The sequence below is a fragment of the Gorilla gorilla genome, chromosome 5, assembly GCF_029281585.2.
Source record: "Gorilla gorilla gorilla isolate KB3781 chromosome 5, NHGRI_mGorGor1-v2.1_pri, whole genome shotgun sequence".
Classification (NCBI taxonomy): domain Eukaryota; kingdom Metazoa; phylum Chordata; class Mammalia; order Primates; family Hominidae; genus Gorilla; species Gorilla gorilla.
The window spans coordinates 168,544,486-168,562,440 of record NC_073229.2 but is presented as its reverse complement, the minus strand read 5'-3'; the positions used below and the strand labels follow the sequence as shown (position 1 = coordinate 168,562,440).

General features: G+C 38.1%; 1 protein-coding gene across 7 annotated transcripts in view; it reads right to left on the bottom strand.

Annotated features, from left to right (window-relative positions):
• The window catches only part of UTRN (utrophin), a 562,884-nt gene that overhangs the window by 435,685 nt on the left and 109,244 nt on the right, over window positions 1-17,955 (bottom strand). For all 7 annotated transcript variants that reach the window (XM_019029674.4, XM_063707928.1, XM_063707930.1 and 4 more), the window contains exon 2: window positions 15,468-15,529. In XM_019029674.4, the coding sequence (XP_018885219.3) occupies window positions 15,468-15,529 (62 nt within the window). The remainder of the gene's footprint in view (window positions 1-15,467; window positions 15,530-17,955) is intronic.

Below are 17,955 nucleotides of genomic sequence, written 5' to 3'. Positions count from 1 at the left end.
GATGGAGACTGCATGCCACTGCACTACAACCTAGGCAACACAGCAAGACTCTGTCTCAAAAAAACAAACAAACAACAACAACAACAACAAAAATAGCATTATATAAAATAAATATAGGCCGGGCACGATGGCTCACGCCTGTAATCCCAGCACTTTGGGAGGCCGAGGCGGGTGGACCACAAGGCCAGGAGATCGAGACCATCCTAGCTAACACGGTGAAATCCCGTCTCTACTAAAAATACAAAAAAAAGAAAAAATTAGCCGGGCGTGGTGGCAGGCGCCTGTAGTCCCAGCTACTCGGGAGGCTGAGGCAGGAGAATGGCGTGAACCTGGGAGGCAGAGCTTGCAGTGAGCCAAGATCGCGCCACTGCACTCCAGCCTGGGTGACAGAGCGAGACTCCATCTCAAAAAAAAAAAAAAAAGAAATATAAATATTTATTCATATTATAAATAATTATGGATGTCCATTAATGACTTCATCTGTAAACAAGAGGCCTCTTATTGGCCATAGAATTTTGGGCAAGTTACTTGGCCTTTCTGCATCTATTTGTTTACCTGTTAAACTAAGATGACAGATGTTCATTAAATGGTTGATGTGACTGTATCACAAGCATAACTTTAGTGTTTTCTATTGGCAGAAAAGTGTAATAAAATATCAACAATATCTGAAAGGACTGAGACAACAACTAAGCACTTCTTCATCTCAAGCAGGAAGGCAAAAGCAGGCCCTGAACATGAGAACATGGTAGTGTCAATTCACAGAGAAAGATCTCACAAGTCTCAGGTTTCATTAATATGTCGTATGATGACCTGCAGGAACATATCTCATTCAAAAACAATTAACTACCTTTTGCTGTAAAGTGAAAGCAGCCATAGACAATACATAAACAAATAAACCAATTGGAATGACTATCTTCCAATGAAACTTTATTTGTAGACACTAAAATTTGAATTTCACATAATTCCCACATGTCACAAAATATTACTCTTCTTTTGATTTTTTTGCAACCACCTAAAGCTGTAAAAACCATTCTTAGCTCATAGGCCATATGGAAACAGGCAGTAGAAATATGAAGTGTTCTTAGGCATAATGATAGCAAGCATTTACTATGTATCAGATATGTTCTAAGAGACTTATAAAGATTTAGTTGTATTATTTAGATGTATTATTTATTTCTTTATAATAGTATTTCGAGAAAAACAGCATCATCTTCTTCATTCTACAGGCGAAGAAACTGACGTGGAGGTGACTTAACAAATGAGAGGCAGAACCAGGATCTGATACCACAAAATCTGGCTCTAAATCTATGTTTTCAACATCTGTGCTATACTGCTACTAAAATTATGAAGACACAGGACTAGGACAGATAGGGAAGAAAATATTTCATCACTGGACTGGGATATGTAGGGAAAAAAATATTTAATCACTGGAGTGGGTGGGATATATTTAGTGGCCCCCCAAAGAGAGCAACAAGATATATACTACATTTTGATGAATTCAAAATGCAGACTATTTTTTTTTTCTAGTACACCACTTTAAAGCGTGTCTGGTGCTTTGGTATCACAAGCTGTAAACTTGGGATCCACTCTGCGAAACAGCTTGGAAATGTCAGAAGTCATCTATGAATAAAAATAAAAACTGATTCATCCTGACAGTTAACCTCTTATTTCAATTTTGAAATCTTTGCAAAGACTCATTTGCAGAGACTTCTCTGACAAAGAGAATACAGTTGAATAATGCATTTGGACAAATATTTAGTGAATACCTCCTTTGTGCTTGGCCCTGCAGAAATGCCAAGTTCAGGTCATTCTCCTTATTCTCAAGAGAGTTTTCATAGTTTTCCAATAAATACAAAATGGTATAAATGAACAGTCTTGAACTTGAAGGGTATATAAGCCTTGGGTCACATTTAACTTTAAAAAAAGTAAACAACCACATGACACGACTCTAGATGACAGATACTACAGCCCTGGCGTGGCCAGCTTTGGCTCTCCCCAAGTCTCATCTCCCTCTACCATCACCATTTTGACAAGTGAGACCAGCACTCATGCTTGCAGCTGGGACACTACTGCTGCTGGATTTTAAAATGTTAGAGCACAAAGGCGAACGGTCAGCACAATGCACGGGGAGAAGCCAGGGGGGTCTAGCAGGGAGCAAGGGCTGCAAACAACTGCAGTGATGACACATTTGAGGGAAGCAAACCTGATGAGCCCCAGGCACATCTGGAGAATCAGCTGGCTCTGCAGGCTCAAGTGGCAGCTCCTGCTCAGTTCTAGCTAAGGGTGGCCATATGGGAATTCAGGTTCACTGTGGGCAGAACTTCTCATTTTTAAAAAGAAGGTGGAAATCTGAATTTATATGTATAATCTCCTGATAACTGTAATTTCCTAAAACACTGTGCTAAACAAATAGATCTTGTCAACAGGCACACCAGGTCACAGGGTGACCGATGAGCAATTTCTGCATAGAGCATGACCACATATAGGTGAAATATAGGATTAATCAAAGAGGAATGCCTTAAGGAACTGGTCAACTCTGGAGAAAGGCCATACACAAATATGCACACACACACACACACACACACACACACACACACACACACATCCACGGACTACAGAATATGATTAATTGCAAATACATCACACATCAAGAAATAATGACTCTTGCTCCGGCCAAAAACAAGGGAGTCATTCCTGATTCATTTCCTTTCACTTCTTCTTCACCTCTAACCCACCCACCAGCCCTGTCCTTCCACTTCCAAAAACACATCCCAAACATGACCACTTCTTACCATGGTCATTGTGTCAACTCTAGCCCAAACCGCCATTATCTATTGCCTGAACTCCAGCTCCAGCCAACTGATCTCTTTGCTTCTACGTAAGAGCCAGAATAATTCCAATTTTAATGTGCAGACCACATTGTGTCAATTTCCCTGATTTACCCTAATGGGCATCCATTACAGGCAAACCCAATCCAAACTCCAAATAAAAATCTTGTGAGATCTGGTCCCACCCTCTCTCTGATCTGATACTGTATTATTCTTACCCTACTTCAATACTCCCAAAGCACAATTATTAATATTTCTACCACAGATCATGTTTTTCAGCAATAGTAGTAGTAATAGAAAAAAATCTATAAAAAACTGAATAAGAAAGTAAGATTTAGAAAGTGCAGTTTGGATTTCTTAAAAGAGTGAAATTCTAATTCTTTGTATCAATAACAAATCAGAAGCAGAATTGGGCCTTGGATTTTCCAGTAGAGAGATAGATCAGTGCCTACTTTCTGTCATACAGTATGCAAAAATCAAGGCTGGTGAAAGCAGCTCTTGACTTCACGGCACTCAGACTCCAAATACAGTCATGAGTCACTTAAGGACAGGGATACATTCAGAGAAATGCATCCTTAGGTGATTTCATCATTGTGCAAACATCATAGAGTATATTTACACAAACTGAGATGGAATAGCCTACAATATACCTAGGCTAGATGGTATAGCATATCACTCCTAGGCTACAAACCTATAGAGCATGCTACTGTACTGAATAATGCAGGCAACTGTAACACATGGTAAGTATTTATGTATCTAAACACAGAAAAGGTACAGTCAAAATATGATATAGAAGATTTTAGGCTGGATACAGTGGCTCATGCCTGTAATCCCAGCACTTTGGGAGGCCAAGGCGGGTGGATCACCTGAGGTTGGGAGTTGGAGACCATCCTGGCTAACGTGGTGAAACCCGTCTCTCCTAAAACATAAAAATTAGCTGGTTGTGGTGGTGCACACTTGTAATCCCAGCTATGCAGGAGGCTGAGGCAGGAGAATCGCTTGAACCTGGGAGGCAGAGGTTGCAGTGAACCAAGACTGCGCCACTGCACTCCAGCCTGGGCAACAGAGAGATACTCCGTCTCAAAAGAAAAAAAAAAAAAAGATATAGTACACCTGTATAGGACACTTAACATGAATGGTGCTTACAGGACTAGAAATTGCTCTGGGTGAGTGGTAAATGAATGTGAAGGCCTAGGACATTACTGTATACTACTGTTGACCTTATAAACACTGTACACTTAGGCTACACTAAATTTATTTTTAAAATATTTTTCTTTCTTCAATAATAAACCAAAGATTACTTTATAAATTTTTCAATTTAATTTTTTGACTTTTATAATAACAGCTTAAAACACAAACACATCACACATCTGTGCAAGAATATTCTGTTTCATTTTGTCCTTATTCTACAAAGCTTTTTCAATTTTTAAAACTGTATTTTCTTAGTTTTCAAACTTTTTTGTCAAAAACTAAGACACAAACATACACATTAGCCTAGGCCTACACAGGGTCAGGATCAACAATATCACTGTCTTCCACCTCCAGATCTTGTCCCACTGGAAGGTCTTCAGGGGCAATAACACACATGGAGCTGTCATCTCCTATGATACCGATGCCTTCTTCTGGGACACCTCCTGAAGGAACTGCCTGAGGCTGTTTTACAGTTAACTTTTTTTTTTTTAATGAGTAGAAGGAGTACCCTCTAAAATAATGGACCAGACACAGTGGCTCACACCTGCAATCCCAGCACTTTGGGAGGCCAAGGCGGGCAGATCATGAGGTCAGGAGTTCGAGACCAGCCTGCCAATATGGTGAAATCCCGTCTCTACTAAAAATACAAAAATTAGCCAGTCGTGGTGGCACATGCCTGTAATCCCAGCTACTCAGGAAGCTGAGGCAGAAGAATCGCTTGAACAGGGGAGGTAGAGGTTGCAGTGAGCCATAATTGTACCACTGCACTTCAGCCTTGGCAACAGAGCAAGACTCCATATCAAAATAAATAAATTAATTAAATAATGATAAATTTATAATAAATACATAAACCAGTAACATAGTTGTTGGTTATCACTATCAAGTATTATGTACTGTACGTAAGTGTATGTGCTAGACATTTCTACAACTGGAAGCACAGTAGGTTTGTTTACAACAGCATCACCACAAATACCTGATGACACAGTTTGGCTGTGTCCCCACCCAACTCTCGAATTGTAGCTCCTATAATTCCCACATGTCATGGGAGGTACCCAGTGGGAAATAAGTGAATCATGGGGGCGGGTCTTTCCTGTGCTGTTCTCACGATAGTGAACAAGTCTCATGAGATCTGATGGTTAGTTCCCTGCACATGCTCTCTCTCTTGCCTGCCGCCATGCAAGACGTGACTTTGCTCCTCCTCTGCTTCTCACCATGGCCTCCCAGCCATGTGGAACTGTGGGTCAATTAAACCTCTTTCCTTTATAAATTACCCAGTCTCGAGTATGTCTTTAGTAGCAGCATAAGAACAGACTAATACACTCGAGTAAACGGCATTGTGCTATGCCCTTACAACAGTTACAGCATCACTAAGCTATGGGAATTTTTCAGCTTCATTATCATCTTCTGGGACCATGATCATATATGTGGTCCATCAATGACTAAAACATCCTTATGTGACACATGACTGTAGATTTAAACAAAAAACAGTACTAACATAATATGGCAAACACGTTAAGGTGAATTTGCAAATCTAGCTTGGTGCTGCCAAAATTGTACAAAGAAACAGATATAGCAGGGAGACAGAATCTGTCCTACGACTTACCTAAACCCATTATCAGCAATCAAGTTATAACTGCATATAATAAAAACAGTTGGAAGACAACAGATTTTAAGTGCTTTCAAAAGTAACATGTCTGATGAGTGTCATCTTACAAACGAATAACAAATTCGAGCCCTTTGACACTGATTATTCTATTATTTATTTACACCCTATTTTCAAAACAGGATTTGAGACACTCTAGTTAATTCAATTACCAGTCCCACTGTTTACTGTGTGTCTATGTGTGTGTGTGTGTGTGTGTGTGTGTGTGTGTGTGTATGGTGTGTATATATATATATATATACACACACAAACATATATAGTGTATATACCATAATATATTCACACTCTCCTCAGATTAATTTGAGATTAATCTGATGCCCCTGATAGTTCAAAATGATGCCCAAGCATCTGATAACATTGTAAATTTTATGGTCTCTCTCTCTCCCTCCTCATCTGTTTTTTGCAAGAAGTTGGTTAATTTAAAAATTCAAAAAGAAATAATTTAATGCAACATTTCTAAACCTTTTCAAATTAGAATCTTTAACTCATGAACCCCAATTTCAACACTGACACAAATGTAGCATCTTTTACATTCTTGTAATTTTTCAATTTGCTAATAATCAATAATGCATCAGTAAGCACTATGTACATCATCTTAGTTAATGATAATATATTTATATGATAATACATTTTTTAAACCATTATACAACAAAATGCTACACTTTTTCTATTGGTAGTGGAATTAAAAGTAGTTTGAACAATTTTCTTTGGATTTATTGATTTATCTAATTTTTACAAAGTTTATGTATTATTGCATAAAACAAATAATAGATGTTTTAAAAAGAATGCTGTCTCTAGTCAAGATTAAGCACAATGAAAAAATTAGGTTCATCTCAATTATAAAATGTGTAGTTGAATCAATGAAATGAAGACTGTATGATATTTAGTATTTACTTTTATGATTCAACTCTGCGGTAAAAGAACAAACACAGCATTGCTTTCCACAGAGAAGACTGAAAGTAAAATGAGGGCACTGCAATAATGCCTAATGAGTTCCTTCCACACCTCGACAACAGAAAACCAGCAAAATGTGCTCCAGTCACTTAAACAATTAGTGAGTGCAGATCTCTCAGCCGTCCTCTTTAAGAATTCTGGGTGGTCAGCATAAGTTGCTAAGAATTGAAAAAGATTCCATTTAGAAGCTTGCTTGGAAGGAGGGAGGGAGAGAAGAAGAGGAAGAGAGAAAGACAAGAGAAACAGATGGTGCCGGTCATCACAGAGTATGCCACATTAACTACAGAGCAATGATTTACAGTGTTTACTGTAAATGTGCAGAGAACACTCCGAATCAGTAAATGTGCACCTACCTTCAGAACTATAAAATACTGTAAAACACATGCCAAACCAAGTAATCTTTCAGGAAATCACAAGTCATACAGACATGTAACAGAATGTTTACCTCGATTTTGGTAAGTTGCCGGTATAGTGATGATAAAATCTGGGATGATAAGAAACCACTGTGGGGCTCAGATACCTGGCGGCCAGAGGCAGGGGCCACTAGCATACTCCACGGACAATCAGGTGAGGGCTGGAGGCTGAATAAGCTCTGACTCCAAATTAGCAAGTAAAAAAAAAAAAATGGGCTAAGGACATGAATGGACAATTCTCGAAAGCAGATATACAAATGGGCAACAAGAATATGAAAAAATGCTCAACATCACTAATGATCAGGGAAATGCAATCAAAACCACAATGCCATACCACTTCACTCCTGCATGAATGGCTGTAATCAAAAAATCAAAAACCAATAGATGTTGGCGAGGATGCAGTGAAAAGGGAACGCTGCTGGAAATGTAAACTAGTACAACCACTATGGAATACAGTGTGGCGATTCCTTAAAGAACTAAAAGTAGAACTGCCATTTGATCCAGCAATCCCATTACTGGGTATCAACCCAGAGGAAAAGAAGTCATTATACAAAAAAGATGCTTGCACATGCATGTTTATAGCAGCACAATTCACAACTGCAAAAACATGGAACCAGCCCAAATGCCCATCAGAGGTAGGCATTTGGAAAAGGAGCCATTATACCAAAAAGATGCTTGCACACGCATGTTTATAGCAGCATAATTTGCAATTGCAAAAATATGGAACCAGCCCAAATGCCCATCGATCAATGAGTGAATAAAGAAATTGTGGTGTGTATACACACACACACACACACACACACACACACATACACACCATGGAATACCATTCAGCCATCAAAAAGGAATGAAATAATGGTATCTGCAGCAACCTGGATGAAACTGGAGACCATTATTCTAAGTGAAGTAACTCAGGAATGGGCAACCAAACATCATATGTTCTGACTCATAAGTGGGAGCTAAGCTGTGAGGATCCAAAGGTATAAGAATGACACAATGGACTTTGGGGACCTGGTGGGGGGGTGCGGGTGGGAGTGGGGGTGAGGGATAAAATTTTACAAATTGGGTACAGTGTATACTGCTCGGGTGATGGGTGCATCAAAATCTCACCAAATCACCGTTAAAGAACTTACTCATGTAACCAAACACCACCTGTTCCCCCCAAAACATATGGAAATAAAACAAATAACATAAATAAATAAATAAAAAGCTCTGACTCCTTATGCATACCAGGCAAGGTCTGTAGGCGAACTCAGGAAACAATATAGCTTATTCCATGTATACACAACTGGCAATACAGTAGAAATGTTTGAAGAAGGCAGTCCTTCAAAAGATAGGCTTCCATGAGACTAGGGTGAGGCACTGGTAATAGCACTGATTATGATAGTGTAAAGGTAAATAAAATCAAAGTCCCTTTGTTCAATATATATAAAGGAGAGGCAGGTACACTGCTCCTTCCCTTCCCTTAGGGTGTCTCCTTAAAACAAAGTAGACCCAATTTTTTTGGTCAGGAAATAGATAAATCCAGTCTCCAGTTTTTCAAGCTAAGTTAAACACAGGAGTTGTTGAGAAGGTGGACAAGAGACTATCACAACAAGGCACATCTAGTTGTCTCTCACAGAGACAAGTGTTCATTGTTCTTTCTCCCACTTTACTGAATATTTGTGTGAAATTCTGTCCAGACTTTGACGTCTTTAGCCAACTGCCTGCATGCACTTAACCATACATGCACACTTAATCGTAAATTGTGTTTTCTCTGTATTCTATGTTGGTAACCAGAGGTACCAGTGTTGGCAGGGTTTTTTATTTCTCCAACAAATAATAACAAAAATAAATGTCAGCTTCCCCCTAAGTGTGACTCCCCTCATGGCTGGTGGATGGTTACCTGTGGCAATTGCAGCTAAAAGCTTCCCAGGCCAGATACAGCTGGAAATGGGTCCAGTGTCTCCTTGCTCTGTGTAATAGGTAGAGATTCTCTCCCCTCAACCACTACCTCTCAGCAATCCCCTCTTGATACCTTACTTCCCTCCCTGGCATAAGCCCACCCTTCCCTGCAGCACCAGAGCCCATCTCTGAAGCTAGAGATGGTGGGGCCACAAGAGGCTGAATGGAAAAGCACAAGGAAGGTGGTCCTGCTCACTCCTTCCTAAGTGAAGGGTGAAAAGTCATTTCCTCCAAGTTGATCAATTTCTAAACTGATCGTCAATTACAAAGACTACCAAATTTGCTTCACAATTATGAATACCAATAGGCTGGATCAAAACCCTTTATTAAGTACTCATCAAAGCATAGCATATTAAATAATACTTGACAGTTTTAATTTTAATCACTTGTTTTTAGTTTTAACCAAGGTGAAGTTCATTTTACAAACAATTTTGAGACAAAAATCAAATTTTAAAAATTCAAATTGAATGAAAACAAAACAAACAGCAACAACAACAAAGCTTGCATAAGTATAGCCAAAGTATCTGGAAGCTGGTGTTTAAGAATATGGGGTACATTTTATTGTTTTCTTTTTAGAGGTATTAGTGAATAGACACAAATTCACATTTCTTTTTACGGAACCACTTGAATGTGTATGGCTCCTAAAACAATCAGTTGAGTTGCCATATGCATACTCATGAAATAAACCAATGGCAGACGCAATGTGTAACTAACTCTTCAAGCTCAAGCCTCTACTATAGATGGGATTTATCTTCACACAGGAAGCCTGTCAGCCTCTTTACAGTACTAAAGAGAAGACTGAATATCTAGAGGTGGAAAAGGGTTTGGGCTCCTTTTATTGCACCTCCTGTACAAATCTCCCTCCACATCTTTTCCCATCCTTATTTTAGTGATTATTAACTTCCAACATGAAAAAAGTAGGAAAACAATCTAAAAGCAATGTCTCACTGTCTCCTAAAGGGAAACATCTTAATAGCTCTCCATATTGGAATCCATAAAAAATGCTTCATAGCTTTCGTCTCTTACGTTCTGTCAATTTGAATTTCAAGTTTGGGATTGTAACTTACATGAAAACTTGGCTCATCTGTGTCTTAGAAAAGAGAAAAGCAGGGATTTGCACAAACTCAAGTTCAGCATTTTTAATTTTGCATATTTTCTACCTAACCTTTATTTGTGAAGCCTCTTTAGAGAACCATCTCACCAAATGGATAAAAGAACTTCTGCAATTTGTATGTTTTCAGCTCTGCCAGATGAGCAGCTCTGAAAGTCAGCCAAAGAAAATGCAGGCTCAAAGTCAGAGCAAATTTCCCAAAGCAAAGCAATGAGGCCTTTGCTGCCTCCCTTGGGAGACCGGTCGGCTAACAAGCCAGAGGCTCTGAAATTTAGAAGGGGCAAAACACTCAAGTCATACACACCATACAATGGAAGAACGCAGGCTTAATGAGCCAATGCTTTTTCCCTTTTCTGTTTATGTGTGGCACGGATCCACAGATCAGGACTATCACAAATTCAAGGTATATGATAGGGTTTTTATTTTGCATTCCTAAGTAATTATCATCTCCTATACACTTCTCAGCAATGCCTCACTATTTCTTCACGACATAAGGAAGGTAATAATGATCAATTGCGTCTTATGGCTATGGAAATGTAGACCAGGTGACCTGAAAAAATTGACTAATAATTTGCCTGGGGTCATAAATAAATGAGCAGGATATTCAGAAATAAGTGTTTAATATCCTAATTTTTAGCTTTTTTTAGATAATCACTTTTTCTGAGCTCTTCATAACTTTTAAAAATCCAAGAGCCACAATTTACTCTACACTATGACTTCTCAGGATCCTGAATTCCAAAGCACTGTATACTCCATGATATGTTCACAAGGATTTGCAGCAAAAAGAATACATATTTTGAGTGAGCACTGTCTTGGTTACTGTATATTCATTTACAGTTACAAATTAAAAGACAGTTTTAGGCTGATATTATTCTCAAGTTCTTTACCAAATCCCTTATCAAGAAAAGAATTGTTCTGGCTTTAAGTTTTAAGTCTTATTTTTCTTCACAGTGAATTTAATAGTTAGACCCTATGTGAAGAATTGTATTGGGTAAATAAAACAATAATATGCATTAAGTCCAAGTGGTTATTTAACAATCACTGCAGCACAACTCCAAGAAATCAGGTAAATAGGGAAAGTTTGGATAGCTGGATTTGTTTATTTTTGTGAATAATGCAGCAAAAGTCCTGATGCATTGTATTCATATCCAGGACATAGCACAATTCATGCCATGTTGCACTCAGTCCTAAACTCTACTCCTGTCTCTCCAATGCAATCATCCCCAAGTGGCTTATGAACATATAGAATTAGGCATATTCAATGTATGTCTATGTCATTGTCATTCATTTATTTATTAAGCCTACAAATAGTTTACTGGATACCTACTAAATGCCAAAAGATATGCCAATAAGCAAATAGAAAGTCCCTGCACCCACAGAGTTTATGTCTAACCTAGGAAAAAAGACTGGCAACTATTTAAATTACAGTATGGTAAGTGCTTCAAATCATAACACTTCGAGAGTATATAGCTTATCTACCCTAGTCTGGGAGCTCAGAAAAGAGATCCTTCAGGAAGCAACATTTAAGCTCAGACAAGAAGGAAGGGGTAGGAGCTGGCCAGGAAGAGATAGAGAAAGGACTGTATGCAAAGGCCAGGGAGGGCCCACCAGGATGGTAAGCACAGGCCGTGTGGCTGGAGCAAAATGAGGGAGCGAGAGGAAAGTAAAATAAAATTAGGAGTAAATTGGGAGGCAGCTAGTTAGAGCTTTAAGAACCAAGTAAGACAAAAACATCACACTACATACCAAAAATTATACAATTTCAATTTTTAATTTTGTTTTTTAAAAAAAGGACAATGGGCACCCAACGAAAGAGCTTACAGAAGAGAAAAAGGTATTCAGGTTTACCCTTTAGAAGCACCATAGATACGCTCTTGAAAATGGAAGGGGAGGCCGGGCGTGGTGGCTCATGCCTGTAATCCCAGCACTTTGGGAGGTCGAGGCAGGCGGATCACTTGAGGTCAGGAGTTCGAAAGCAGCCTGGCCAACATGGTGAAACCCCATCTCTACTAAAAATACAAAAATTAGCTGGGCATGGTGACATGCGCCCATAATCCCAGCTACTAGGGGGGCTGAGGCAGGAGAATCGCTGCAACCTGGGAGGCAGAGGCTGCAGGCTGCAGTGAGCCAAGATTGCACCACTGCACTCCAGACTGGGCAACAGAGCTAGACTGTGTCTCAAAAAAAAAAGAAAAAAAGAAAAGCAAAAAAAAAGGAAAGGGAGATGGAGAAGGTGGAGCATGGAATGGAAGAACCAATTAGCAGATTATCACAGTGGTCCATGTATTCAAGGATAATTCTCCAACAAGGTAAAGTCATAACTCTCAAACCAATGTGATAATAATGTCTGTCAAAGATTTATTTAACTCATTAATTAATGAGGGACCCAGTAAGCTGTTACAATCAGTTCAGGGGAACATTTTAAAAAACACATGTCTTACACAAGAAAAATGAAAACTGAAATAGATTCGCAATAGATGCAAAAACTGGTCTATCCAAGGAGTAATAATTAACTGCTTTCCAAATAATTTTCATTTTTATGGATAAGAATCATTTGCATACCTATTTTCCACAACTTACCTAGTCGTAAAGTAGCTCAAAAGTAATTAAAGGCAGAGATAATTCAGATGCCTGAGCTAACAGGACACCCACTAGTTTTTTTGCCCATTGTAAAGTCTCTCACCATTTTTTCTAATACGAATAACAATGCCTTGGAAAAGAGACGTGTCACTCTACATAGAGTAAGTGGACAATTTTGAATATATGTAGGTATTGGAATTAACAAGGCTTGATGTTTGATTGACTTTTGATGGGGAGGAGGCCACAAAGGAAATATCTAGACAAATGTCTGTTTTAAAACAAATTCCTAAATGGCAGAAGGTGCCATCAGTGTCTGTTTGGATTTCTCAGCACAGGGGTCCTGTTGCTCTGTTTAGGAAACCACACTGTAGGGAAGTAGTGGACCCGTTGAAAAATTATATTGTAAAACCCACCACAATGTACCAAAGGACATGGATTTTTAAAAATGAAAAAAAAAATTCATTCCCTTCAACGGGATTTATTTTTTTTTCTTGCTCTAGCCTCTGCATTACCTAGTAATACCAGGCATGAATACAGTCTTTCCCCAGCTCAGCAAGGGTTAAGCCACATGGGAGTCTATGGAAATCTCCCAGTCTAGAAATGTGTTACTCCCTCTTTCACTATCCCCAATTGGAAGCAATCCAACTTATGGGCTTAAGACAGCCAGAAGAAAGAAAAAATAATGTGGATGTTTAGTGTCACTGCCATGAGCCTCCCATCTCCAAATATTCATAATTTCTCAGATAAATTCCTTCTAGGTTTTGATTTCTTGCTAGATGAAAATAAAAGTTTTCAGAGTCATCCCACGTTTGGTAGTTTTTCTCCAAACACCAACACAGAAGCTGAGCTTAGAAACTACCATCTCCAAACACTAATACAGAAGCTTTTAGCTAAAACTAACTATAACTTTTACTAAAAATGATAAAAATTACCAAGTCTTTTCTAGTATCTTGGTAAGAAATACAAATATTCCAGGGCAAACAATTTACATGGGACTTAAAGCCCCATTTAATCGCAAAATAATAGACATTATAAATGCACAAATTTAAATATCAAGTTCATTTAATAAACTAGTCTGGTACTACCAGATTTTGTTTTCTTTGAGGTCTTTTTAAAGGTGTCAATGACCCACCATAAATATTGAGAAATTTCTTTTCAATTATTCTGTCTCAATTGTCATCTCTCTTCCTCTACAAACCCTTTCCATGTCCTATTTTACTACCTATTTCTCTCCATTTTCATAAATAGGTAAAAAGTAATTTACCCAGTTTCAAATGCTCTCTAAACTTAGGTCTACCAAGTTTGATGCTTTCAAAACAATCTTCAAAATTAGTTCTAAGGTAATTCTTCCCTAAAGACTAAATTAAGCTGCTAAAAACTGCTTCACTTGTTCTACGTAAACAATTACTGTGTTATCCTCGTGAATAACCAGGAAAAATAATCTTACTTTTATGAGCAATCATGAGACCACAGGAATAAAACACCTCATATCCACACTCCCAGTTGCTAAAACTACATTCTCTGGAAAATGGTCACGAGCAGATGAATCGTTCAAAAGTTTTTATTCACGTCAAGCCCGAGAAGCACATATGTTACCTGTGTCTCTGGAATAAAACAAACTAAAATTTACCAAAACACACCTGCATGTGATTTGGAATAATCCTACACATATAACTGCCAATTATGCAAGCACCTTTATGTTCTAATTCTCTATATTTTTAACCCTCTGTCAAAGTTGGTTTTCACGTTCCTTACATACTCACAGGCAAGATAAAATACCCCTCAAGATGAACTCGTAAAGCCCAAAAAGCAGTGAAATCAAATAACCAACTATAAATATTGGGACGTGGAGCATTTTTTAAACTATGCTGCCACTCAAAGTAACTTTAAGATATCCTCATTTTTCCTCAAGAAATGCCAATGTTTGTCTCTCTGACCTTTACAACTTTTGAAAAGCAACCAAAAATTTTGAAAAGCAACTCTTCATTAAAATAGCTTTTATACTATTTAAAAGACCACAACAGTGTTTCTCTGAGAAACTTCTACTTTTCATCTTGCTGTAGAAGAGTCCTACACAATCTGTTATCCTGAAAACTCTCCTCCTACCTCAGGCTTAGTGCACAAAATTCCAACACCAATAACTAATAGATAATCATATTAGAACAGATTTGAAAATAGCACTGACAATTCCTCTCTTCAGCATGCTCTGCCCCTGAGAAAAAATATTGCTCAAAGCATTGATTATGTTCTAAATGGTTAGAAATGCTAAGAGTAGATCTTTGTGGTGGGGGGGAATTAAGGAAGTACACAAGAAAAAACAACCCACAAGGCAGATAAATATTATTAGCCACATCTACAAGAATAAAAATCCATAAATATTTCTGACAGGGTAGAAAGACTGCCTGAATGATAACATTTGGGTTTAACCAGGCAAAATGAAATCATCATCCTCTTAACCAAGAGGACTCAAAAATTTTCCCAATGATATATTCTTTTCCAAGATGTACCCAGGATTCGCAGAATCGAAAGCAGTTAACTGCTTGCTGCCTTAGATATCTGGAGAAGGCCAGGTAAAAGTCAATAGCGTCCCATAAACTATGTGCATGAGAATTTCCATTTAAACATATTTTAGGAGAGAATAAAGGAACAATAAATGTATCTGCATACTCAGAAGACTTCGGCTAGGTGACATTTCCTGGGGAAAATTCACTGCACTTCCAACCAAACTCCTTCAATCAGAATGAGGCATCTGAACTATCGAAGTTTTTGAAAGTCTCAGTTACCTTTGAAAATCGAGCGTTTATCCATTTGGTAAAGGTTTTCTTCTGTACGTCATTGTGTTCATCTGTGGAATGGAAAAAGAAAGAGAAGGAAAAAGTATGAGAGTCTGTACCTTTAGTAAAGCACCAAATAAGGTTATCTCTATCCTGGAGAGTTTAAAATAGTCCTACTAGTCGAGCTCCTTGAGCACAACGATGCGGAGCTAATGCAGAATGTGATGACTGCCCGGTACACTTATGGAGCCCAACACTGCCTACAACAGAGGGAGGCTCAGGCACCTTTCCCAAGGGACCAGGTTGTCTCACCCTAAACCCCGGAGTCCTGCCATCAGTGACCAAATCCAGGTTTATCCGATCGAATCAGAGCCCTACTTTCCAGCTAGTACCCGTAGCACTTTCTGCTACATTTTGTGCAAGTAAAATTTCAGCATAATCAAAATGTCAGCATGCTAAAAACAAAAATTAAAGTTATCCAATAAAAACTCAGGAATTCGTGACTTCCTCCCTCTTCATACTGGTCCTACACCCTCTAGAATGACAGTATAAGGTTTATGGTCAATCTTGTAACCCATTTTCCTGTAGTAAGATTGCCATGAGGTTTTAATGATCTTGATCTATACGAACTTTTACAGGTAGAAAAATCAGGAGAATTTAAAACCATTATCCGTTTTGGTTTTGATTACAAATTCATTTTCTGAGCCATAAAAAAATGAAAAGTTACTTTAAAAGACTGACCACCCTGAACTTTTGAAATATGGGTAGAAGGATTTGGTTACATACAAGGAGGCCGTGTGGCTAACAAAAAGAGAAAAGGACTTTCTCTTTAGAACCAAATAGACGGTGTCCCAATCCATTTATTGTGTGACCTTGGGTCATTATAACATCGCTTAGCCTCACAGTTCTCATCTGCGATATGGGGATAAATAATACCTAGCTTGCAAGAGTATTGTAAAGGTTAGTGAATATAAATGAAAAGCACTTGACGAAGAGCTGGTGTTCAGCTCGTTGTTATAATGATTACAGTAAAAGTGTAAGCAAGGTAGATAAATAAATATTCATTGGACCTCTTTGAATCATACTCTTCCATCACTCCCCGATTTTCTATTAAAGCCAGTAAAAGAGTCATTGTTGGCTTAAAGCCTACAAAACAGCATTTTCACAATCTCTATCAGTTGTTCAGAAAGCTGTCCAAGGCCTATCTGCAACAGTGCAGAAAGGCGTGGCTCCATCCATATGTGTGTCCTGCCTCCTTTGCCACCTTTTATACTGCCGGGCTGCCTCCCACATCAGAGCAGCAAAATAATAATGGAGGAGGCCCAGGTGTGCTTGGCCCTCCAGTGTCAGTTCCACATTAAATACAGACCTGCTCACGAACCTCTACCAGGATCATTAGAGGTTCACCTACCACTTCACCCAGTTTGTGGTCTTTGGTCCTTACCCCCTTGTGGAAGGAGAGTTTGTAATTAAAAGGTCATTCCCAGAATAAATATAGCAGCAGCTTCAGAAAAAAAAATGCACTTTTACAAATCCATAAAGGTAATTGGAGACCAACTCCAAGACACTAAGGGAGCAAGTGGTATAGAAAACAAAACTGCTGTTTAGAAACTCCTTGATATTAATGGTGCTCAGAGGTGACCTTCCTTCAAGAAAGGACAGCAAAGACAGCAACGATCCCTATTTCAAGCTTTATATTATCTGATCAAGGCCACATAAGCCATTTATTAACCAAGAGAACTTGCTTACACACTGAATGACCCTTTACCATCTTCATATCAAAGAGGGACACAGTAGAGATTATACTCAGAATATAAGGCTACCACCACACATCAACCTAAAGGGGGGATATACCAGCCTCACCAAAATGAATTTAATATTAAAAATCAGTGTTTAGGGCATTTGGAAAATCCAATTATTTGTCCCACTACCTTAAAAAGGATTTATTTTCATAAATCTCGTTATATGCAGTTTCATTTAATCCCATGAATAAAAAAATATAGAAAGGTCATAAATAAGTATTAAATTATCTTAATTTGATAACATTCACACAACTTAAGAATTTGGGGCCATAAAAATGGAAAAACTTCTAAGAGAGAAATCTTACTACATTTTACATTTTCTTAACCTATTTCTGGAGCATTTAACTTTCTTATTTCAAAAACATACTAAAATATCTAATACTATGTAGGTTTCTCCCCAGATATAAAATGGACAAAGAAATGAGCACTATTACCCTATCAAATGATAATAATCTTTCCATTTTATCACATATGAAATGAAATCAAATTTATGGATTCCCATTCTTATGTTTGTAAAAATAATAAGATAATATTTCAACAATAGTCTTTATTTTATGGGTCAAGTCACTGTCAGAATATAAGTCTAAGTAACAGACAAATTATTTGTCTGTAAACGATACATTTTCTAACATCCAAATGTTTCAAAAATACTTCAAAGTTTATAAACACACTTCCGCATTCATTCTCTTGATACA